General features: G+C 39.9%; 2 protein-coding genes and 1 pseudogene across 4 annotated transcripts in view; 1 reads left to right on the top strand and 2 right to left on the bottom strand.

Moving 5' to 3' along the window:
- The window catches only part of LOC105493492 (solute carrier family 30 member 10), a 46,212-nt gene extending 34,870 nt beyond the window's left edge, over window positions 1-11,342 (bottom strand). Inside the window, exon 1 of the mRNA XM_011761171.3 lies at window positions 10,796-11,342. Coding sequence (XP_011759473.1) covers window positions 10,796-11,246 — 451 coding nt within the window. The 5' untranslated portion in view covers window positions 11,247-11,342. The remainder of the gene's footprint in view (window positions 1-10,795) is intronic.
- A 2,825-nt stretch (window positions 11,343-14,167) lies between these two features.
- LOC112428855 (small nucleolar RNA U3) lies at window positions 14,168-14,366 on the top strand (annotated as a pseudogene).
- A 5,676-nt stretch (window positions 14,367-20,042) lies between these two features.
- EPRS1 (glutamyl-prolyl-tRNA synthetase 1) overlaps window positions 20,043-23,947 on the bottom strand; it is an 84,062-nt gene continuing 80,157 nt past the window's right edge. For all 3 annotated transcript variants that reach the window (XM_011761173.3, XM_011761172.3, XM_071080916.1), the window contains 2 exons: window positions 20,496-20,560; window positions 20,043-20,400 (listed from right to left, as the gene is read on the bottom strand). In XM_011761173.3, the coding sequence (XP_011759475.2) occupies window positions 20,250-20,400; window positions 20,496-20,560 (216 nt within the window). In that variant the 3' untranslated portion in view covers window positions 20,043-20,249. The remainder of the gene's footprint in view (window positions 20,401-20,495; window positions 20,561-23,947) is intronic.

The following is a 23,947-nucleotide window of genomic DNA, read 5'->3' on the forward strand; positions in this document are numbered from 1 at the left end:
GGAAAACTTGACAAAGGGTACATGAGACCTCTATCTACTATTTTTGTAACTTACTGAGAATATAAAGTTATTTCAAAATAAAATTTTAAAAAACTGAATGGGCAGATTGATGAGAACCAAAGTTAAAAAGCAAAAACTAGAAATAAGTGAAGGTAAATCTGAAAAACCATGTAGAATGCAACACAGAACAACAAAAAAGAGCAAAATGTGAAAAAAGAAGTTACGAAACATGGAGGACAGAATAAGATCAAACATTATCTAATTAGCATTGAAGAAGGAGGAAGTACAAGGAACAGGGGAAAGCCAAAACTAGAAGAGATAATGTTTGAAAAATCTTCTGGAATTTATGAAAGACGTAAATGCTTAGATTTAATCCGCAGATGGGATTCTTTTAAAAAGGAGTTCACATATGGAAATATGATTGCAAAACTAGAGAACATCAAAGACAAAGAGAACATCTTTAAAAGGTGAAGAACATGAAAGTCTTGGTGCTAAACTTATGCAACTTTGGATGGCCTGAAGGAATGGCATCGATTCTAGTGGAAAACAATCCAGACTAAAACTGCTGAAGGAACTCCAACTCCACCAGGCATGAAACTATACTCAAACTGAGACTATGCCAAAAGAGGAAGCTTGGGGGTTTTATGGTTTTACTTGCCTTTGGCCTTGCCTTTAGATTAATAACTGGTGGTTTTGATTTCTTTGGCTATTAATGCATAAGTTCAAAGATATTTAATTTTGAAATTTAATTTTCTGTTATAATTTGATATTAGGAAGGGATTCATATTGCTAAAATTTGGGGCATTTTTATATTGCTGACATCGAATTGTTAGCATATCTTGATACTATCAATTTATGTCACTACATAATTTACAGTGAGCAATATTGAACATTTAGGGCTCTCAGAGTTAATTTAACTAGTATACTTACTCTTCTGACCCATTTCAGTCATTGAGGGTATCTAAATTGCCAAACCTGGTCCAAAGGATGATATCCAAAGGAAGCAGTGGTTGATATCAGGAGCACAAGCTTTATGGAAATACAGCAGTACAGTCCTGATAAACTGTTTATCTAGTCCTTCCGGGGAGCCAGGAGTGAAGGGAACATAAATCTGCAGAGTGTTGGGGGAAACTGCCATTCCTCTTGTCTTGTGTTTCCGTGAGACAACCACCAGTGTAGCCTCCATTCCCTCCCCAACCCCCATGTAAGTAGTCACTCTGAGGGTGGAAGGCTCTTCTCTCACTGGTGGGTTAGGTTGAAGAAATGGATTAAGCCTGGCTCAGCCCTTCCTGGGCTTCCTCCTTCCAACTGCCTGCCCACTGAGAATGTACATTCTCTCTGTTCCTGGGCCCACCCCTGCTCTTCCAAGTATTGTCCTCTGCTTGTAAGAGGATAGGTGAGTTTACTCCTCAGAATAAGTATTAGGAAGCCAAATTGTGACATCCAAGCTACACTCTCCAAAACAGCTTTTACCAAACAAACACTGAGTTACTATTTTCATTGCCATCGGACTATCTTTTATTCCTTATTTATCAAGTAGTTCCAGATTTATGAATGAAGTTGTTTATTGGCCCCCAAAAGTCCGAAAAATGTGCTCAATTGGCTCTGGTCAGCATGTGTGGAGCTAGTTGCTAGTTCCCCTCTTTCCTCTCCTTCATGACGTTAAGACAGTTTCTTCAGGTAAAGAATTCTACAGAAAACAGATGGTCCATTCAGCCAGTTGCCCCTTCAACCTGACTTCTCTGCTGTTGCTCTGTAAGAAGCCAGCCCCTACCTCCCATTGACCTGATGTAAGGATCATCTTTATCTTATTTCCTATTAAGTTGATACATTTTTAAAGATATCATGGCAGATGAAGAACAAAAGCATGGGTATACTTCAATCAAAATCTACATCCTCAGAGTGCAGTGGCTCATGCCTGTAATTCGGGATTTTGGGAGGCAAAGGTGGAAGGATTGTTTGAGGACAAGAGTTCGAGATCAGCTTGAGCAACATGGTAAGACCCCCATCTCTACAAAACAATGAAAAAAATTGGCCGGGTATGGTTGGCAGGCACCTGTGGTCTCAGCTACTTAAGAGGCTGAGATGAGAGGATCGCTTGAGCGTGGGAGGTTGAGGCTGCTATGAGCTGCGGTCATGCCACTGCACTCTGGCCTGGGTGACAGAGTAAGATCCTGTCTCAAAAAAAAAAAAAAAAAAAAATTACCTCCTTGAAATTCTCTAAAGACACCTTTTCAGGTGTAGACAATAAATATCAGGATATGGACTATGGAAGACATTCTAAGGGTAAGGAATTTCTAGATATTATTGCCTGTCATTAAAAAAGGATGAGGTCAGGCGCGGTGGCTCACGCCTGTAATCCTAGCACTTTGGGAGGCTGAGGCAGGTGGATCACCTGAGGTCAGGAGTTCAAGACCAGCCTGGCCAATATGACAAAACCCCGTCTCTACTAAAAATACAAAAATTAGCTGGATGTGTTGGCACATGCCTGTAATCCCAGCTACTTGGGAGACCAAGGCAGGAGAATCACTTGAACCTGGGGGGGCAGAGGTTGCAGTGAGCTGAGATTGCACCATTGCACTCCAGCCTGGGCGACCAATATGAGTGAAACTCCGTCTCAATAAATAAATAAAAATTTAAAAATTTAAAAAGATGAAAATCTGGTATATCTCATAATCATCAGAGACAGTTGTATACGATGTCTTTAAAAAGCCACAATGACCATCGTCTCCATCAAAAGAACAAGAAAGAGGCAAGAAATTACAAATATATTGTCTACATCTTGTAAACAGCTAGCCAATAAGAAAACCAAAATAATAAGCTTACTTTCACCCTACCTTCCTGAAAAAAATTAAGCTTCTCAGCAAAGAAAATGGGAGTATCATTATTCACTAGGCAGGACTGCAGGAAAATGTTCAAGAGGCAAAGCATCTGTTGGCAGAAGAGAGGAGTAGTAATACGAAGTCCAGTTCTAACATCAACTTCGGGTTAGCCATAAAACGGTTAGTGCCTCTGTTTCTTCATCTGTAGCTTGGAAATTACAGTCTAGTATATGAACCACATTTGCATTATTTCAATGAGCTACATATTGATATTGTATTACCATTAAGGCAGTTTAAAACATATAGTTTTAAAAGTACAAGTAATGGCCTGTTACAAAATGCCATCTTGAGCACCGAAAGATGGGGAAGCTAACATTTACAAGAGCCTTTTTAAAAATTTGGCTGGGCGCGGTGGCTCACGCCTGTAATCCCAGCACTTTGGGAGGTCGAGGCGGGTGGATCACGAGGTCGGGAGATCGAGACCATCCTGGCTAACACGGTGAAACCCCGTCTCTACTAAAAATACAAAAAATTAGCTGGGCGTGGTGGCAGGCACCTGTAGTCCCAGCTACTCAGGAGGCTGAGGCAGGAGAATGGCGTGAACCTGGGAGGAGGAGCTTGTAGTGAGCTGAGATCGTACCACGGCACTCCAGCCTGGGCGACAGAGTGAGACCCTGTCTAAAAATAAATAAATAAATAAACAAACAAATAAATAAATAACACATAGGCTGGGTGTGCTGGCTCATGCCTGTAATTCCAGCACTTTGGGAGGCCAAGGTGTGTGGATCACCTGAGGTCAGGCGTTTGAGACCAGCCTGGCCAACATGAAACCCCGTCTCTACTAAAAAACAAAAATTAGCCAGGTGTGGTGGCGGGCGCCTGTAATCCCAGCTTCTCAGGAGGCTGAGGCAGGAGAATGGTTTGAACCTAGGAGGCAGAGGTTGCAGTGAGCCAAGATCACGCCATTGCACTCCAGCCTAGGTGACAAGAGCAAAACTCCGTCTCAAAAATAAATAAATAAGTAAATAAATAAATAAATAAACACGTCGTGAAGATGTTGTTATTTATCAAAAGAAAAACAGATTCTTATGATGGCTCACCACAGCCTTGATAAGAGGGTGCATCTGTCCTCAGGCTCACGTGATCCTCCCACCTCAACCTCCCAAGTAGCTGGAACTATAGGCATGCACCACCACATCTGGCTAATTTTTCTTATTTTTGTAGAGATGAGGCCTCGCTATGTTCCCCAGGCTGGTCTCAAACTCCTGGGCTCAAGTAATCCACCCACCTCAGCCTCCCAAACTGCTGGGATTACGGGTGTGAGCCACCACCCCTGGCTGTAAAGTGATTCTTTAAAATAGGTGTAATAATACCTAAGATGAGGCTCAAAGTTGTTAAGTATCTTTTCCAGTGTCAGAACCAGTGGATGAGGGAGCACATGTATTTTCCTTTTTTTTAAGTTAATTTATTGTGTAGTTCTTTATTTACTTTTAGAAATAGGGACTTGCAGGCCGGGTGTGGTGGCTCACGCCTGTAATCCCAGCACTTTGAGAGGCTGAGACAGGCAGATCACGAGGTCAGGAGATCGAGACCACCCTGGCTAACACGGTGAAACCCTGAGACTAAAATACTAAATAATAAAAATATAAAATAAAAAAAAAAAAATAGCTGGGTGTGGTGGCGGGCACCCGTAGTTCCAGCTGTTCAGGAGGCTGAGACAGGAGAATGGCGTGAACAGGGAGTGGAGCTTGCAGTGAGCCGAGATTGCGCCACTGCACTCCAGCCTGGGCGACAAAGCGAGACTCCGTCTCAAAAAAAAAAAAAAAAAAAAAAAAGAAAAAAAAGAAACAGGGACTTGGTCTGTCACCCAGACTGGAGTGTAATGGCTTGCTATCATAGCTCTTTGCAACCTCAAACTCCTGGATCCAAGCTATCCTCCTGTCTTGGCCTCCCAAAGTGCTGGTATTACAGGCTTGAGCACTGTGCCCAGCTGAAATATGTATTTTTGTTACTGGTCTATGCTCCTTCTGGTTCATCCCACGAGAGATGCCACTAACCCATCATCAAAACAATACGTTTTGTATGGTTTGTAGAAATACTGATGGATCTGCTGTAACCATATATATGATTAACAATGAGAGTCTTGGCAAGCATAAGGTGGGCTGCCAGTTTGTGGATGTGAAATAGAGCAAAGAACTTGTCTGCCGAGGGATCTTACTAATATTTCATTTGTTCCTCATCCCTTCAGCTCTTTGACGATCACTACCAGCCGCCACCACCACCACCAGTGTTACCATTTATTGAGTGTTCAGTGTATTCCAAGTACTGTATTGAGCACTTTACACAAATTTCATTCTTACAACATCCCTAAGAGACAGATATTACCAGCTTTACAGATGAAGAAACTGAGGTTTAGAAAGTTTAAGTAACTTTTTGGAGGTCACCTAGCTACTGGAATTAGGATTCAATTTATGGCATGTTCATTTGCACATTTTGATATGCCCTTTTGTGACTATTGCCAAATAACTTTCCACCGTCCATAACTGTTTTCCTCTCTGAGGGGAGCCAAGTAGAGTAGAGTCTTTAATTAAGGGCCTGAACTCAAAGTTTTAATTTCTTTGTATCCTACCATTAACTAGCGGTATGATTGTGGATTTGTCTCTGAACCTGTTTTCCTTGTCTAAACAATAGAAATAAATAGCAAGTATTCTCTCTAGCTAATTATTTTGTAAAACATACAGTTCTTCAAATGTATGTGATACGATGCTGTAATTATTCTCTCTATACTCTGACAAAGCCTGACAATGCACAGATGTCAATATAAACTCATTTTTCATTAAAATTTACCTGATATCAGTCATAGCAGCCTCTGCACATTGGAAAAAAAATTTACTAAGAAGAAAGAGATGGTCTCTTTAGCTCTTTTTTTCTTCAGTTGAATTTGGTTTCACAAATGTGAAATAGCACCTATTTTTCTATCTTCCTTTAATCTTTCTTATTCACTCCCCATAACTGATCCAGACCTCTTCACGGGGCAACAAGAGAAGTGAGAGGTTAGGCAAGCTGTCAGGAACGTAGCAAAAGATCTGTGAGGGAATTTATTAGGCCTCTCCCATGGGACAGACACTGTGATCTGTGGTGTATGCATTCTTATCACCAAATCCTCATGTGGAAGTTAATCGATCAACAGCTGTGATGGTGCTTGGAAAACAATAGTTACTGTCAGATATAGACAAAATGCAAAGTAATAGCTTGTGGGAATTAAGCATCATGTTTCTTTAAATTATTTAATAATTATCACAAATTCCCAATCATTATCATTCTGCCTCTGATCTAGAAAGGGAACTCAGGTAACCTATGCCTAGAAAACCTTCCCTTTTCTAGTTGGAAAAGCTACCTTCAATTATGCAGCTTCTCAAATTTTATTTACTCCAAAGTATTTGCTGCTGGCAGAGAAACAGCAAATTCCCCTTTGCCTCTCCTAAAATTCTTGGCCTTGCCTACTCTGCTTGTCACTGAATAAAATTTCCTCTATAACAAAAGGAAACCTGACTTGTTTCAGCATCTACAGGACTATCCATGTGAAAAGCCCGTCAGGCTATAGTACTGAGTCTTAACTAGAAGCTTGCAGGAGCAACTAATCAGCAGTGCGTTAAAACTTTCTGCAACAATACACTTTGCTTATTACTGTGCTGTCACTGCCTCTAGTGAGTTGGTTGGAGAAACATAATGCCAGAAGGGAGACTGTGAGAAAGAGAGGGAGAGAGAGGGAAAGCAAGCACAATTTGGAATCAAAACAAAACTTGGCTGGGCACGGTGGTTCATGCCTGTAATCCCAGCACTTTGGGAGGCTGAGGCGGGCAGACCACTTGAGGCCAGGAGTTCGAGACCAGCCTGGCCAACATGGTGAAACCCCATTTGTACTAAAAATACAAAAATTAGCTGGGCATAGTGGCACACGCCTGTAATCTCAGCTACGTGGGAGGCCGAGGCACAAGAATTGCTTAAACCCAGGAGGCGGAGGTTGCAGTGGGCCAAGATCACACCACTGCACTCCAGCCTGGGCAACAGAGTGAGACTCCATCTCAAAAAAACAAAACAAAACTTAAATTCAAAGGAAAGTATTATAATTATATATACTTATAAATACATATATAATTATAAAATAATTAACAGATATTTCTGATATAAATGATATAAATGGCAGGCCTGATCTATCCTAGACAGAAAAAGATGCAAAATAGAGCAGAAGCCATCCTACTGGAAAAGTGAGCTGTACAAGATTACCTTTAGCTTAAAATAAACGCCACTGTATAGCAAGGTTATTCATACAGTACAAGGCAAGGGCATGGAGGGTTTTAGTAGCTCGATTCTAAAGAGAACTCAGGTCTGAAAAAATAACTAACAATAAGACTTAAACATGAATAATAACAAGAAAATCAAGGAAAATCAAATAAAGTAAGCAAGGAATGGGAAAAAGTGTAAACAGAACAAATTGAGTCCCTCAGCCTAGAGAAAGAAACTGGCTCGTGGTAAGTATCTCCTGCGATCTGGACCTACATGTTGTTTTCACCCCTTCAACCTTTCCCCTACTCCCTTCCCCGAAACATATGCACACACAGAGCCATCGACCATTGTGGACTTTAACCCTATTTTGTTTGTTTGTCTTTACTTAATGCTTGTATTTTTACTTTTTTCACTTTGCCTCTCATTTTACCCAAAAATACTGGCTCTACCATTGCTTGAACTTCCTCACACCTTTTAGAGTCAGGGGTGGCCTCCCACCGGCTAGATCTGGATCTAAAACTTTCCAGTTTTCTCATCTCAGCTAAATCTTCCAGACGTTCTTTTCTCCCAGGTTTTAAAAATTTTCTGGTTCTGTATGTCTGAATGTATGTCAGTATAACTTTTTTCATGAATCCCAGGGATAAAGTCTTACCTATATATATAGTTTGTTCTATTAAATTTAATGTAAAGTTAGTAGTCTTGATTTTTTTTACTTTCCGTGATCTCAAATATCAAATATTATGAATTCAATTTCTACACCAGATAGATAAGCAGAACAAGTAAAAGATCCACAGAACCTTGGGGAGACTGAAGGCTTGTTAAGCAAAAACCTCTAGTTAGAGATTCCACTAAAGAAGTGTTACATTACTGGATTCTGATCATGAAGCCAGGCAGTCCCAGCAGTTGTTTTATAGGTACTTCCATGTGCTATAAGCTAGGGTTCTAGGCTTACAGAAATTCTTTATCTTAAGTTTAGGTTGAAACTTTTGAAATCAAGAGTCTTTCCCTCTCATAGTTTATAACTCCTGTTATAAATATGGATGGATTAATCATATTTGTTCTTAAAATGTCAGCCAATTGATATCAGGTTAATGTCAATTTATGAGGTTCATCTGATGCAATATTTATTCTTTTCTTTAAACTAATTTAGATGATGGGAAGAATACCAAAATGTATGGTTCAGAAAAGGTGATAAATACATAACTGTAGACATAAATACTAACAAGTCAAACAGCTATCCTAAAGGAACTTGGCAAGCTTAAACACTAAAATTTCTTTTTTCTTTTTCTTCTTTTTTAGTGACAGGGTCTCACTCTGTCACCCTGGCTGAAGTGCAGTGGTGTGATCATAGCTCACTGCAGCCTCAAACTTCTGGGCTCAAGTAATCGTCCTGCCTCTGTTTCCTCAAGTCTAGGATTACAGGCATGAGCCACTGTACCCAGCCTAAACTTTCTAATAGAAGAATTTGACAACACCAAAAGCTGCCCAAATAATAATGGTAACATAGAACATGTATTTTAAAGCATGAGTCACATGTATATTGTACCTATCACTTATTTAAAGTAGAACACTATATAGCATCAAATACTTCAAAAGAAGCTAGATACTCTAGAATTAAGCCAGTAGAAACCCATATGGCTGGACTGGACACTGTGGCACACACCTCCAATCCCAGTGCTTTGGGAGGTCAAGCGGGTGGATCACTTGGGCTCAAGAGTTAGAGACCAGCCTGGCCAACATGGCAAAACCCTGTTTCTAATAAAAATAAAAATTTTAAAAAAAAAAGAAGAAAAGGAAAAAAAGAAACCCACATGGTTGGAGTAAAACATTTGTCTTAAGCCTCTTGTTGTTATCTCAGCATGAACATACACATTGGAAAATACCACTTCCCAAATAAAAGCTTAACTAAGACCTACCTATCCAGTAATAATTCAATTTTATAAAAACAGAACTATGGTATGTACCAAGTTTCATATTGGTCAGAGTCAGACCGTTTACCTAAATTGCTTTTGTTATATGCAGGTAAATATTTTATGTCAAGAATAAAGGCAAAATTAGAACTGTTATGTAACAATCAAAAATATAATGGTAATGTCAACACTAATCATTTGAAATCATCTCTCTTGCCTTAAATTTATACTTAGCAATAAAAAATATATATTTGTCTTATATCAAATATGTGAATTTCATGATCTGGAAGCTCTGGTAGTAATTTTCACATGATGATTGATGTAGCCATAGCATAGAGTCTCAATTTAACAATGAATTTTTCTTTACAAAAGATGAGGCTCAAATTCAGTGATTCATTAACTCAAATAAAAATCTAGACTCTAGTTTCTAATTTATTTTTATATTTACCACATCCTACAGATACTCTCATAACATATGTTCTACCAATAGGAAAATTGAGACAGAGGTAGGATAAAGCATCAGCTCCAACTGACATAATTTATAATGGTAGAAAAGACAGGGAATCAAATAAAAAATGCAACTTAGCCTCTGAGGTCCCCAGACTCAGTTATATAATACTCCAGCTACTGAGAGAAAACTCTTCAGCATCAAGTAAGGAAATATTTGAAATTTTTAAAAATTCATATAAGTTATTACAATTAAATACTGGATTATCATGTAGTTTAAAGGCTTGCATTGTGATTTAGAAAATAATTTATATTTATCAAGTGCCTACTAAATACTAAATAAGTTACTTAGCATTTCTCTCTGTTCTTATTAACTCCATGTTACAGGTAGGGAAACAGGCTAGGTGAAGTAACTTGACTATTGCCCTGTGCTAGAACCATAATTTGAATCTATTCATGCTATGTGACTTCTTTTATAAAAAAAGCACTGAAAATTTCTCTTCTATAAGAACTTTCTGATACATATGTACTTACAAACAACTCTTGTGGCAATAAATTAAAGAAACATGATTCCATCTTAAAAAATAAGCATCTTTTAGATGTATTGTTCTCTTCCAAGATTTAATTCCATTCTTTTGACAGATAATCTAGTACGTTTGGTACTCACACTTAAGTCTCTCCTAAAGATTCACATGTAAATCGTCCTGTTTCTCAAACAGAACAGATGTATGCAATAAATAAATGCAAATATTTCCTTTCAAAACATAGCCACATTTACTGGACTACCTTCTTTATTTTTTCTCTCTCCATTTTATATACCATTCCTCAAATATATTCCTAACAGTTAATCAGCATACCTGATTGTCTGATACTGTGCTCTGTGTAAGTCGGTTATGTAGCCCAGTAGCTTTAAACATATTTTATGGAGACATTAAATTTTTTTCTAATTCAAACATAGCCATGTCACATCTGGGTAAACAACAGTGAATCACTTAAAGGAGACTGCCACATCCACCGTCTTTCCAATTGCTCTCTCTGTGGCTATGATTAGTGCCTTTACTTTCCCTCTGCCTGCCTGAAGACACTTTTTCATTCCCTGTGAGTAAAAATTCAAGAAGTCCTCCCAACATTGAAGCAACTTGCTGCCACCCTCACAAGGTACCTCAAACTAAAGGCAACTCTTCTGAGAAAGGTCGATTGTAAAATCACAGGGACAAGAGGCTGACTCAAAGACTCGGGCCCCTTTGGATAGTACCATAAAGGCCCCCTCAGACAGCACCCGCCAGGACTCTCACCAAATTTACTGCCACCCTCTGAGTAGCTATTTACCTGCTTCCATGTCTCCTTGGGACTTGGGTGCTGCGCAGTAACAGCAGTCCAAGAAGATGACATAGTTAAGAACATTGAAGAACAGACCGATAATTCCAGCACTGAGAACCAGTAACGGCTCCTCTGTCTTCTCGGGATTGATGTACCTTTTGATGGCTTCAACCAGGATGCTGAACATCAGTGCCACTGCAAAAATGGTGTTCCCAAATGCTCCCACAACATCTGCCCGAAGAAAGCCGTAAGTGCTCTTCTTGTGCTGTTTTATGTTGCTGGCCCTTACACCAAAAAAACCTATGATCATGGACAGTAAGTGGGAAAGGACGGCAAAAGCATCAGAGGCCAAGGAGAGGGAGTTGCCAATGTAAGCGATCACTAGTTCCATCACGAAGAGGAGGATGCTAACGAGGCACATGAGGATTAAACGGAAGCTTCTTCCGGAGTATCGCCCCATGGCGGCTCGGTGCCCTGGCAGTTCCTCTCCCTTTCTTGGGAAGGCTGAGCTGCTAGGGGAGCAGCTATAGATTCAGTGATTACAACTCCTGGGTAACTCTTCCCTTCAGACCTCCGGCGCTTGTCATATTTGGAAATCACCTTTTATAGGTTGCTATAAAGCCATAAAACAGTTTAAAGGGCAATTAAGCAAGAGATGTCACGTGTGCCAGGATTTATGGAAACACAAGATACTGGCTTCAGATATGGACTTGAGAGACTTGTGTGTGTGTGTGTGTGTGTGTGTGTGTATGTGTTTCATTACAGACATCAAGAGCTTCTGTGGCCTTGAATCATGTAGTTCATCAGTGACTGTGGCCTCTCCAGCTTCCATGCTCCGTGTGTGCAGCAACAGCTCAGGTGAAGCAAGTCATTCGACATAAGCAATTACATCTTGTCCACCTGGCGTGCAGTTTTGAATGTCATTTACTGTGTGAAACAGGGAATATTCTAGCCGTCACTAACCCAGAGAGCAGACCTATAGCAAGTGAAAGCTAAAAGTGAAGCCAGGGTGATTTTTCCACTGCTCCGCCCACTGACCTGGAATAAACAAGTACCCTACTTCCAAACATTCTCTGTAAGACGAAATAAATATTCCTCATATTCAGGAAACCTGTAAACTGGAAGAGCTGAAGATGTAATTCCAGTTAGTTTCCAGGAAGACAGACAAGTAATAATGATTTCACTGACACAAGGAAGTTTTTGTTTTTATCTTTAAAAAATCTTATCTGTCAAACACTCATAGCCCTTAAAGTCCTATCAATTTCTAAATGACTGAAACAGCAGTGGCCTCTATTGTTGTGAGCAGCCTATTGGCAATCTTTTAAAGAAACAGAGTGATACTATAATCTCTTTTTCTCCCGAATGTGATGTTAATTTTATATGTCAACTTAACTGGTCATTTGGCCAATGACATGCAAGACTTTCTGGCTTTGTCTGTGAGTGTGTTTCTGGATGAAATTAACAGTTGGGCCAGCAGAGTGAATGAAGGAGATTGCCCTCACTAATGTGGGTGGGCCTCCTCCGATCAGTCGAAGCCTGAATAGAATGAAAACGCTAAGAGGTAGCTCTTCCTGCCTGACTGCCTCCAGCCTGGGATGTTTGTTTTTTCCTGCCTTCAGACTGAAACTGAAACATGGACTCTCTCTGGGTCTTGAGTATGTGGGTCTTTGATTTGGGCTATACCATCGGCTCTCCTGGGTCTGTTGCCTACTGATTCACCATCAATCTTGGGACTTCTTAGCCTTTTAATCATGTGAACTAATTGTTTATAATACCTCTCTCTCTCTATCTCTCTCTCTATCTCTCTCTCTATATATATACACACATATAACTATCTGTGTATCTTGCATACACAGTCTCATTGGTTCTGTTTCTCTGGAGAACAGTGGCTAATAGTCTTTGACTAAAACCTGACAATTTAGACAGTAGCCCTAACAGTTCCCATAGTATCACATAAATTATCTCCAACTCAGTTAATATTCTGACAGTTAGACTTCCAATACAACCACATTGTGAAGATTATTGCTCTAAGACTAGCTCATTCATCCATTCATGCCACAAATACTGAGTGCCGACATGCTGGACAGAGTTCTAGGCTCCAAAGAGACAGCAATCAACAAAACAGGCAAAAATCTCTGCCCTTATGAAGCTTGTATTCTAGTGATTGGTGGGGGGAGATAAATGACTAACAAACTGAATTATGAAATGTATTGAATATTAAAATGGTGATAAGTATGATGAAGACACATAAAGCAGGGGAAAGAGTGTCAGCAGAGGTATGGATTGTAATTTTAAATAAAATGGTCAGGGAAGAATTTACTAAGATGTTCTTCGAATAAAGATCTGAAGGAGGTAAGAAACTAAACCACACAGACATCTGAAGGAAGATCTTTCTGGGCAGAAGGAACAAGGAGCATGGGAATTCAAGGGACACTAAAGAGGTCAGCAGGGCTGGAGAGGAGTAACGAGGGGGAGGAGAAAGAGAAGAAGCCAGAGAGGTGATGGAGCAGGGGCAGATCATGTGGGGCCCTGAGATGGAAGAATATTGAGCAGAAGAATGAGGAGGTCCTGTATATGTTTTAAAGGAACCACTGGATGTGTCTGAGATTACATGAAAGCAGAGACCAGTTAGGAGGCTCCTGCAATAATCTAGATGAGATTGTGGTTTAGACTAGGTGTAAAGTGGAAACACCAAGGCAGGACTGGCTACATAATTCATGCATTCTACTGTAAAACGAAACAGCAGGTTCCCTTGTTCAAAAATTATCAATAATTTTTTATTTTTTTGAGATAGTCATGCTCTATCACCCAGTCTGGAGTGTAGTGGAACAGTCTCTGCTCACTGCAACCTCCACCTCCTGGTTTCAAGTGATTCTTGTGCCTCAGCCTCCCAAGTAGCTGGAACTACAAGCATAAGACACCACGCCCAGCTAATTTTTGTATTTTTAGCAGACACAGGGATCCACCATGTTGCCCAGGCTGGTCTGGAACTCCTGGCCTCAAGTGATCTGCCTGCCTTGGCTTCTCAAAGTGCTGTGATTACAGGGGTAAGCCACCATGCCCAGCCAATTATCAAGAATTTTTAAGCCAGGCTTGATGGTGTGCATCTGTAACCCCAACATTTTGGGAAGCCAAAGTGGGAAGATCGCTTGAGGCCCAGAGTTCAAGATCAGTCTGGGCAACATAGCAAGGGTCTGCATCTACAAAAAAAAAAAAAAAAAAATTTAATTAGCCAGGCATGGTGGCATGCTCCCTGTTGTCCCAGTTACTTAGCAGACAAGTAGGGGGGAGGATTGCTTGAGCCCAAAAGTTTGAGGCTGCAGTGAGCTATGATTGTGCCACTAAACTCCAGCCTGGGTAACAGAGAAAGACTTTATCCGCCTGCCCCCGCCCCCAAAAAAGGAAGAAGAAGAGTTTTTAAATGGCGCAGCCCCAGAATCCACAAGGAGGAGGTTCAGTATTCTCTCCTGAGCGTGAAGTTGGCTCTTGGCGTTGCTTCACTGCAACTGCTATTTGCCATTGATGATTGTTCCTCTCTTCCTCTGAGAGAGTAAGAGGGAGAGGATGAAGTCTGAGTGGTTTCTCTTAAAATAAATAAATAAATAAATAAATAAATAAATAAATAAATAAATAAAATGGTGCAACCACTATGGAAAACAATATAGCAGTTCCCTAAAACTTAAAAATAGAATTGTCATATGATTCAGCAATTCCACTTCTGAGTATAAAAACTTGAAAAGATTTGACAGCAGGGCCCTGAAGACGTATGTGTACCCCATGTTCATAGCATCACTCACGATAGCAAAAAGCAGAAGCAATCCAAGTGTCCATCAACAGATGAAAGAATTTTTTTAACGAGGTCATATACATACAAGGACATATTATTCCACCTTAAAAGGAAGAATTCCAATACACGCTAAAACATAGATAAACCTTGAGGACATTTGCTAGGTAAAATAAACGAGCCACAAAAAGACAAATATTGTGTGAGTCCACTTGTATGAGGTATCTACAGTCAAGTCCAAATTCACAAAAATGGAAGGGAGAATGATGGTTGCCAGGGGCTGAAGGGAAGCTGACACGGGGCAGTTGTTTAATGGGTACAGAGTTTCGGTTTTGCAAGGATAAAAAAAGATGAGACTGGTTGTACAACTTTGTGGATATACTTAACACTACTGAACTATACACTTAAAAATGGTTACGACAGTAAATGTTGTGTCATATGTATTTTACCATACTCCAATTTTTTTAAATTATTAATAATTTCAAGACAGCAACAGCAGAGCACTAAACCAGACACAGAGCCTGGTGCAACTGCTCAGGTCACACACACATGAAGCTGGCTGGTATCCAGGAGATTTTGAAGTTAGAGTCAACAGCATGTGCTGAGTAATTAAACGTAAGGTATGAGAGAGGCAATAGTCAAGACGGCACTAGGGGCTGGGTGCAGTGGCTCATGCCTGTAATCCCAGCACTTTGGGAGGTCAAGGTGGTTGGATAGCTTGAGCCCAGGAGTTTGAGACCAGCCCGGGCATCATGGTGAAACCCCTATCTCTACAAAAAATGGAAAAATTAGCCGGGCATGGTTGTACCCCTCTAGTCCCAGCTACTCGGGAGGCTGAGGCACAAGAATTGGTTGAATTCGGAATATGGAGGTTGCAGTGAGCCGAGATCACACCACTGCACTCCAGCCTGGCGGCAACAGAGTAAGACTCTGTCTCCAAAACAACAACAACAAAGATGGCACTAGGGTTTTGACCTGGAAGAGTGATGTTGCAACTGAGATGAAGATAAGATGAAGTTGACTGTTGCAGGAGCAGCATGGAGTGAGGGGTGGAAATGATGTTAAGTTTGGGGTATTTATTAGATATCCAAGTTGAAATGCTAGTTGGGAGTTGAACAAGCCTGCAGTTCAGGGGAGGGTGAACTCGGGAGTTGATAATTGATAATATTAAAAGCCACAAGACTGGATGAGGCCACCAAGAAAACGTGAAGAGAAGAAAGTATGAAGAGGTGAGAAGGAAGGACTAGAGAGAGAAAAGAAAAAATAGGAGAGTATAGTGTTTTGAAGGCCAAGGAAGAATGTGTTTCAAAGAGGAGGGAGAATCAGCTGAGTCAAGTGCTGAGAGGGCAAAAACAAAATGAGGGCTGGAAATGCCAATGGGATTGCACATTATGGAGGCCATGGGTGATCTTCACAAGAGTGGTTTCAGGGGAGTGCTGAGGGTAAATGAGACGGGGGCTCAAGAGAATGGAGAAGAGAAATTGGAGCTGGCAAGTACAGATAATCCTTTCAATGAGTTTTGCTCTACACTAAAAGGGATGTGGAGACAAGAAAGGGTATTTTTAGGCTGGGAAAAATAACAGCATGTTTGTAAGCTGATGGAAAGAACCAGGAGAGAAAGAAAACCTGATGATATATAGGGGAGAAATGCTGATGTGCCACGACTGAGAAGCAAGAGGGGATGAGATTTAGTGCGCACGTAGAGGGGCTGGCATCCATTCTGAGAACAGACAGTTCACCTGAAACAGCAGAGAAAGTGAAATGTATAGACATGAGTAGGTAGGTAGATGTGGTGGGAGGTCCCAGATGTTCTATCCTTATTGCCTCTGTCATCTCAGTGAAAGAATTCAAGATGATCAACTGAAAGTCAGAAAAAGGAAGCATTTGTATTTGAGGAGAGAAAGGTATGAAATAATTGTCTAGAAGAGTGAGAGAATGAATCAGGGAAATATGGTACAATTACATATTTACCCACATATAAAGTAATACTGATATTATCATCATCACCAGTTCCTGCATCCCTCAATCTCCTCATCAACAGGTATTTCATCACAAAATTTGGTTTTGGTGACATACTTCAAATATATTTTGAAATATCCTTATTACATGATGCTTTTTAAATATTAATAAAATATTTATATCATTTCAGTACTATTGATGTTCCAAACTCATACATTTTCCAGTAAAATTGAACAAAGACATTGGTTTAAAATTGCCTACTGACCACAAGATGAATATGGTTCTACCTGTTATTTTAAGCCTGACGGTGTGGCAGAGTAATTTTCCAGGCATTACCTCAACTACAAAGTTCTCAGCATGTTGCCACCGGTGACGGGGATAATCTCATGATTAGATAATAAGACCCTCTTAGTCAGGGTCACCCAGACTATGGCCTCTTACTGACAACACTTAGCCCAATTCAGTGCCCCATCTCACTTTCCACCGAGTGACTGCCTAATTTGGCATCTCACACAGAACTACTGCAAGGAGATACAGCCACTTTACTCACCACTGTGTCCTCTGGCACTGTGCACAGAGCAGGCACTCAAATTTGTTAAATGGCTAGCACTTTCTAGACATAGTAAAAGTGAGAAGCAAAGGACCAAAGTTATGTTTGAAAATAACAGGGTAGTGGTAGCTACTTCCCCCAACTTTTTGACGGTACTGGCAACCCCTGAACACCACGGTTATATGGCAGATAACTAATAACTAGAGTCAGATGTAAATAGGGTAATCTGTCCACTCTCCATTCAAAATGCCTTCCTCCTTGCTTGCTTTATGAATGTTCTGATGCTGCTATTCTCAAGACTTAAATCCTCTTCACTGGCAAGCCAACCATTATTGTCCAATTCTCATTAAGGATTCATGTGATTTACTGGCATAATGAAAAACTGTATTAAACACACTCTCATGGATGAACTAGAAATTGCTAAGATGTAATGTAGTACACTAGCCCCAGTGAATGGAGTCAGTAGTAAATATGCCTTGACCTGCTTTCTTTTTGCTGCAAGGAACACAAGGCATATAATCACAAACTATCAGTCATACATCTAGTTTACAGCTGTCACTTGCAAATAAAATCGTGTTCATTTCATTCAGGTTCATGCACTCTTTTGAAAAGCACAGACATCCAAGAAAATATTTTGATATTTTAGCTGAACCTCAACTTATGAAAAAAAGCCAATTTGCCAGAGGTACATTTTGGGTAAAGGATTCCCTGCTTAACAAAAGTACTTAATGTAGAGTTTCTTTAAATAGTGACTTCCTTTAAAGCAGCAAACTTCAAGCTTTTCTGTGGTTAGTGCTACTCATCTGAAGTTTCAAAACGTAATACTAAGGATTTGTCTTTGCACCAGAGATGGCCACCTCCTCCAAAATGGCCAGTGGCTACAGGGAAAAATGTGAATAATCTCTAATATACTTTTCAGGCTTTTATCATGGACTGGTTAAAACAAAAAAGCCTTGTCCCCTAAAAGCATTTATGTTGGTTTGCAGAAAAACAATTAGCAGCTAAAGTAACTACTATAACTAGAATTATATATTAGAAGCAACTTCCAGTTGACCCTACATAATGGTCATAACCAACAGCTATTTATTCTGTGCTGGGCATTAACTGCCTTCCTCTATGAGGCAGAGTAACTGAGATAGCTGTTAGACTTTTCTCCATTTTATAAATGAACTTAGGCAGTTTACGTCGACACTAAGAAGGCAAAGCATTCTGAACTGCCATAAAGGAATACAAAATTATGATTCTGAGTACAAAAATGTGACTATATATATTTCAGTCAACTGAAATCAATTTCACTAACTTAGGTATATGAATATACATACTCAAGACATGAGTCTTGAAAGCATGCTATTTAGTTTGCTTTCAACTGACAATTTCCTACCAATATTAAGAACAGTTCTTGTGTTCTTATACAGTTTGTACTTTTGTTCTTTTGCATCTCTTGTTCCCTCTACCTGGAATGTCCTTCCTCCTTCCTCTACCTATTGAAATTGTACTCATCCTTCAAAGCACAGCTCAAAATGCAAGTCCTTTCTGATGCATTTTCCTATACTGGTGTATTTATCACTACCAAGTGTAAAAGCATATTGGAAGAGATTTACCAAGTGGACTGGAAATATTGGTAAAAGATTGACCAACTGGACTAGAAATGGGGGAGGAAAGGCATTTTCCCAGCAAAGGGCACAGGCAGGAAATAGTACGTTGTTTACAGGAAACCCCAAATTGTTAGGCTTTGAAAAGGAAACTAGATGGGCTAGTTTAATCTTTTAAGTGATGGTGAACCACAAAGGGGTGTTAAGGGGAAGAAAAAATTCTTAATAAACTGTTAGGAAAAAGAAAAACAACACTGTGAAAATTTGGAGTGGACTTGTGATGAGACTGGAGTCCATTGCAGTAATCAGCACAAGAGGTACCAAGGCCTGCAGGCAATCCACAGGTTTTTGGAAGGGAAGACTCAGGAAGAATGAGAGATAGTAACAACATGTTCTGCTGGCCGAGTGAGTATGGATGATGGTGTTGGAGGGACTGCCCAGGGGGGATCCCAGGTTTCTGGTTTGGGTTATGAGGAACATTTTGGCAATGCTAATCTTCCAGGCAGGAAATACTGTAGGAGGGGGTCTGGGGGTAAAGGGTGAAATGAGGTTTTTGGGACATGTTGACCTGAATGGCTGATGGGACACTCAAGAGAATTCAGTATGCAGTTGGAATAGGTCTAGAACTCAGACCTACAGATAAAAATATTGGAGTCATTAGCCTATTAATGCTATTTGGAACTGTGGGATTAGATGAGGCTGATTAGGTACGAGAAGACAGCCAAATATGGAAGTTTAGTAAACCAATGTGGAAGAGGCATACCAAGGAAGAAAAGTCAGTGAAAAACTTGGAACTAAACAGGGTCAGAGATGTAGGAGGGCAGGTCATAGGAATAATTAAAAGAAAAAAAAAAGTATCAAATGCAACAGAGTGATATGGTAAGACATGAAACTAAGAAGTCAACATGAGCTATGCTCAGGAGTATCCTTCATGATTTCAGTGAAAACAGTGCTACGGTGGGGGCAGAAGGGTGAGGAAAAGTAGAAAGTAAAAAGTAGAAGGGAGGAGGGTTTATCACTCTTTCAGACAGAAACTGTAACCCTTACTTCAAAGACCTGATAGTAACTAGAGAAAGAGAGAAGTTCAAGGGAAATCTTTCTTATTGTTGCTTTTTCCATTTGTGGGTTTGCTTTGTTTTTTAAACAGAAAGATTCAGGGCAATTTCAGATTCTGTATTAGGAGCTATGGAAAGAAAGTGCTTCAAGACCTATCAACGTAGGGTGTAACCGGCGGTTCAGGGTCTGAGACGTGTTGGGAGTGCTTAGATCAACAACAGATATCTGGCTTTCAATTGTCTTCATCCCTTTGTAGAAATTTCTTCGTAGTACATAATGCAGGCATTTCAGAAACAAATGAATACAAAACCCATATTAGTTCATGATATTTATTACTGGGGTTGTTTACCGAAAAGTATTTTATCCACTGTTAACTTAGGCATAAGAATAATTGTCTCGTGTGACTTCATTTTAGAACTTTTACTTTTTAAAAAAATCATAAAACGGTCTGTATCTGAGAAGATACTAATTTCAATGTTTTAAAAAGTGAGGGGAGTTGAAGAGGGGGGTTTTGTTCATCCCTCAGTAGCTGCGACCAAATAAGGTGTAGAACTTGGCAGGGTTCTTGCCACAGACACATTTGGCTCCAGGCTGCAGTTCACAGAGTGGTTTGAAGGGGATGCAAAGGCTTTTAGCTCCCATGGATGGAGCACCAGGTTCAAGATCTTGATCCCTGAAATTAATAACAAATAAGAATTCCATTCATTTATGGTGCACATTGCTATTCCTTTCCATTGCAATAAAGTTTTACCAGTTAATTAGGATTACCTGGCAGTGGTCTTTTTGATCCAGTCCTCACAGTCAATTTCCCCACAGAATGGAATCTGAACAATCTAATTATGAAAAGGAGAAGTATTCAGTATTTATAACTCCTTCAATTCTATTCTGTAGAAGGAACATTTGAGTTCTATATTAAACTTGCAAGCAAAAAGGATAGGTCTCCCAGTCTTTTTTCAGGCCATGATACCTCTGCAAACCTGCTAGGAACTTTGCTCAGTTATAAAAGATAGGAAAAAATGTTTTTCCACTCTCCAAAACCCACGCTCACAGCACAACAAGACACAACAAAGACATCTTTGCAGTACCCTCAAATCTCCCCATAAACTGGGCTACAACACAGTGGCTGAAAAGAATTTGAACTCCAGTTATATCTCCCTCATTTCAAACCTGGACTACACCTGCTCCACCTATCTAAATGGTTATGAGGAGGATAAAAGGAACATCAAAAATAGGAAACTGATTTTTAACGTGTTGTTAACAATAACAATTAACAATCAGGCAAACTTCACTTTATGCCACAATGTTCCTAACATGTTATAAAGGTAAGTGGATCATTTTTAAAGTCCAAAAATAATTTTGTGTAAGGGAAAAAAAAAAAAAAAAACCTTTTAATTTTTCTTTCTTAGACTATGTAAAACAAAGGCCGAATCAAGATACTTGGGATTTTAATTTTTAAAGTCACCACGTGTTTGAAAATCGCTAGCTCTGGGTTTTCTTTAAATAAAATGTGGATGTTACACTAGACAAGTATTAAAACAAAAATTTTTTTTGAGACACAGTCTTACTCTGTCACCCAGGATGGAGTACAGTGGCACAATCTTGGCTCATTGCAACCTCTGCCTCTTGAGTTCAAGCAATTCTCGTGCCCCAGCCTCCCAGCATATCTGGAATTACAGGCATGTGCCACCATGCCCAGCTAATTTTTGTAATTTTAGTAGAGATGGGGCTTCTCCATGCTGGCCAGGTTGGTCTCAAACTCCTGGCCTCAAGCAGTCTGCCTGCCTCGGCCTCCCAAAGTGCTGGGATTACAGGCGTGAGCCACTGGATCTGGCCAACAAATATTAAAATTTCTCCTAGTTGTGAATGCTAATTTTTAAAGCATGTCTACTTCAAAATGAGGTTTATCTGCAATGACAATTATGTAGTAGCCCTACAAAATATTCCTGGAGAGTTAATGAGGGGAATAGCAAAGTTGTGAATATCTCCACATATTAGAAATACAGTGTGAAGCAGCTGAAAACCTAGAGACCTATGAAAATGGAGACCCAAGAGACATCAGCAGTAACAGCAACATGCTTCCAGCTTCCTCAGCAGGTTCTCATCAACTATTCCCAGCCACACAGTCCATACTCGAGTTCCTCCTGCAAACCCTTCCTTGCACTTGGGATTTCGTTTAACATGTTTCAAAAGACATCTCTTAGAAGTGAATAGGGACTAGGAAATTACAGAAAAACAAGTAATTCATTAGGTGAACATTAATGCAGGGTGATGAAGCGTTCGTTATCTAGGTAACTTATGCTCCTTCAGTAAAATGTATTAGCCTAATTCCCAAAGTTGATGAACTGTCTTTTTGGTAATCTGGGTTAACACAATAAAGAGGTGGTAAATTTTCAGGTAGGCACCACACAGTGCCTGGCTTTTTAAAAAGACCAAACAAGGCCTGGTGCAGTGGCTCACGCCTATAATCCCAGCACTTTGGGAGGCCGAGGTGGGTGGATTGCCTGAGGTCAGGAGTTCGAGACCAGCCTGGCCAATATGGTGAAACCCTGTCTCTACTAAAAATACAAAAATTAGCTGGGAGTGGTGGCACGTGCCTGTAGTCCCAGCTGCTTGGGAGGCTGAGGCAGGAGAATCGCTTGAACCTAGGAGGCGGAGGTTGCAGTGAGCCGAGATCATGCCACTGCACTCCAGCCTGGCAGCCTGGGTGACACAGCGAGACTCCGTCTCAAAACAAAAACATAACAAAGAAACATAGACATAGTCAGTGTGATGGTGCATGACTGTAGCCCTAGCTACTCCAGAGACTAACATGAGAGAATCACTGCAGCTCAGGAGTTGGGAGTCCAGCCCAGCCAACATAATGAGACCTCGTCTCAAAAAAAAACGGATTAATAAAAAAGAATAAAAAAGACACAATCTTTTGTAATATGTAATATCTCAAATTCCTTAGAAAATGTCAATAACAAGAAATGGCAATACTCAAAAATCACAAATACAAGAGATTAGTAAGGGATGGCAGTAGTAAACAATAAATATTATATACACATAGCATTTATTTTTCATTGAATTAAGATTCTCCCTTGGCAAAATGTACTAAAATCAAGTCCTAGTAAAATCAGATATAATTTTTCATTTATACCAATAAAGAAAAGTAGAAAGATCCAAACTTTCCCCTACATTTAAGTTCCAAAGATCTCTTCTTCCTTCTCCCCTCCTAGCAGATACAATTTTATTTACAACAACCTCAAAGGTTGCTTGATGGTCAATCAATACATCTACTAAGCTGACCAACATAAGTTGAAAAGGGGGATGGAACTGCCTACTGAATAAAAGAAACAAAAATTTGTTTTCTGGTCCTGTGTTCTTTGGACATAGAGCTAAAATACCACAGCTTCTACTTCAGAATAGTTATTGAAATCTCTACAGTAATTTATCCAATATTAGAATAAAAGACATGATTCCAGCAATACCTGCTGGCATTCATTTCTTTGAAAGCCATGTTTTAACTGATAGTTACTCTACTGATTTATTAACTCTTATGCAATGTCTTTAATAGACTGCTCAAACATGACTACAGTATTTCTACAATAAAGGAAAATTTTAAATTCAATAATAGAACAAAAAAATCATAAATTAGAGTGAAAGAAAAAACACAGTGCTACGGATGGCTACCCACTGTCTAGCCTTCTATTAAAAGTAGGAAGTTTGAGGCCAGGCGCGGTGGCTCACGCCTGTAATCCCAGCACTTTGGGAGGCCAAGGCAGATGGGTCACTTGAGGTCGGAGTTCAAGACCAGCCTGACCAAAATGGCAAAACCCCATCTCTACTAAAAATACAAAAATTAGCTGGGTGTCGTGGCAGGCGCCTGAAATCCCAGTCATGCGGAAGGTTGAGGCAGGAAATCGCTTGAGCTTGGGAGATGGAGGTTGCAGTGAGCCAAGATCTTACACCACTGTACTCCAGTCTGGGCAACAAAGCAAGACCCCATAACAAAAAAAAAAAAAAAAAGGAAGTTTGAGTCAAGTGAAAAATTACAGAACCCAGAAAGGTGAAAAAATTACAAAAGCAATAACCCAATAAGGATAGAAGGCTAAATACTGAAGAATTACAGATCTAAAGAGGATTTTGATATCTATTTTGTACTCATTTTACAGAATAGTAAAATGAAAGCCAGAGATTAATTTTCCCAGTTTAAGAAATAAGAGACATATTAATACGTT

The sequence above is a fragment of the Macaca nemestrina genome, chromosome 1 (assembly GCF_043159975.1).
Source record: "Macaca nemestrina isolate mMacNem1 chromosome 1, mMacNem.hap1, whole genome shotgun sequence".
NCBI classification, from domain to species: domain Eukaryota; kingdom Metazoa; phylum Chordata; class Mammalia; order Primates; family Cercopithecidae; genus Macaca; species Macaca nemestrina.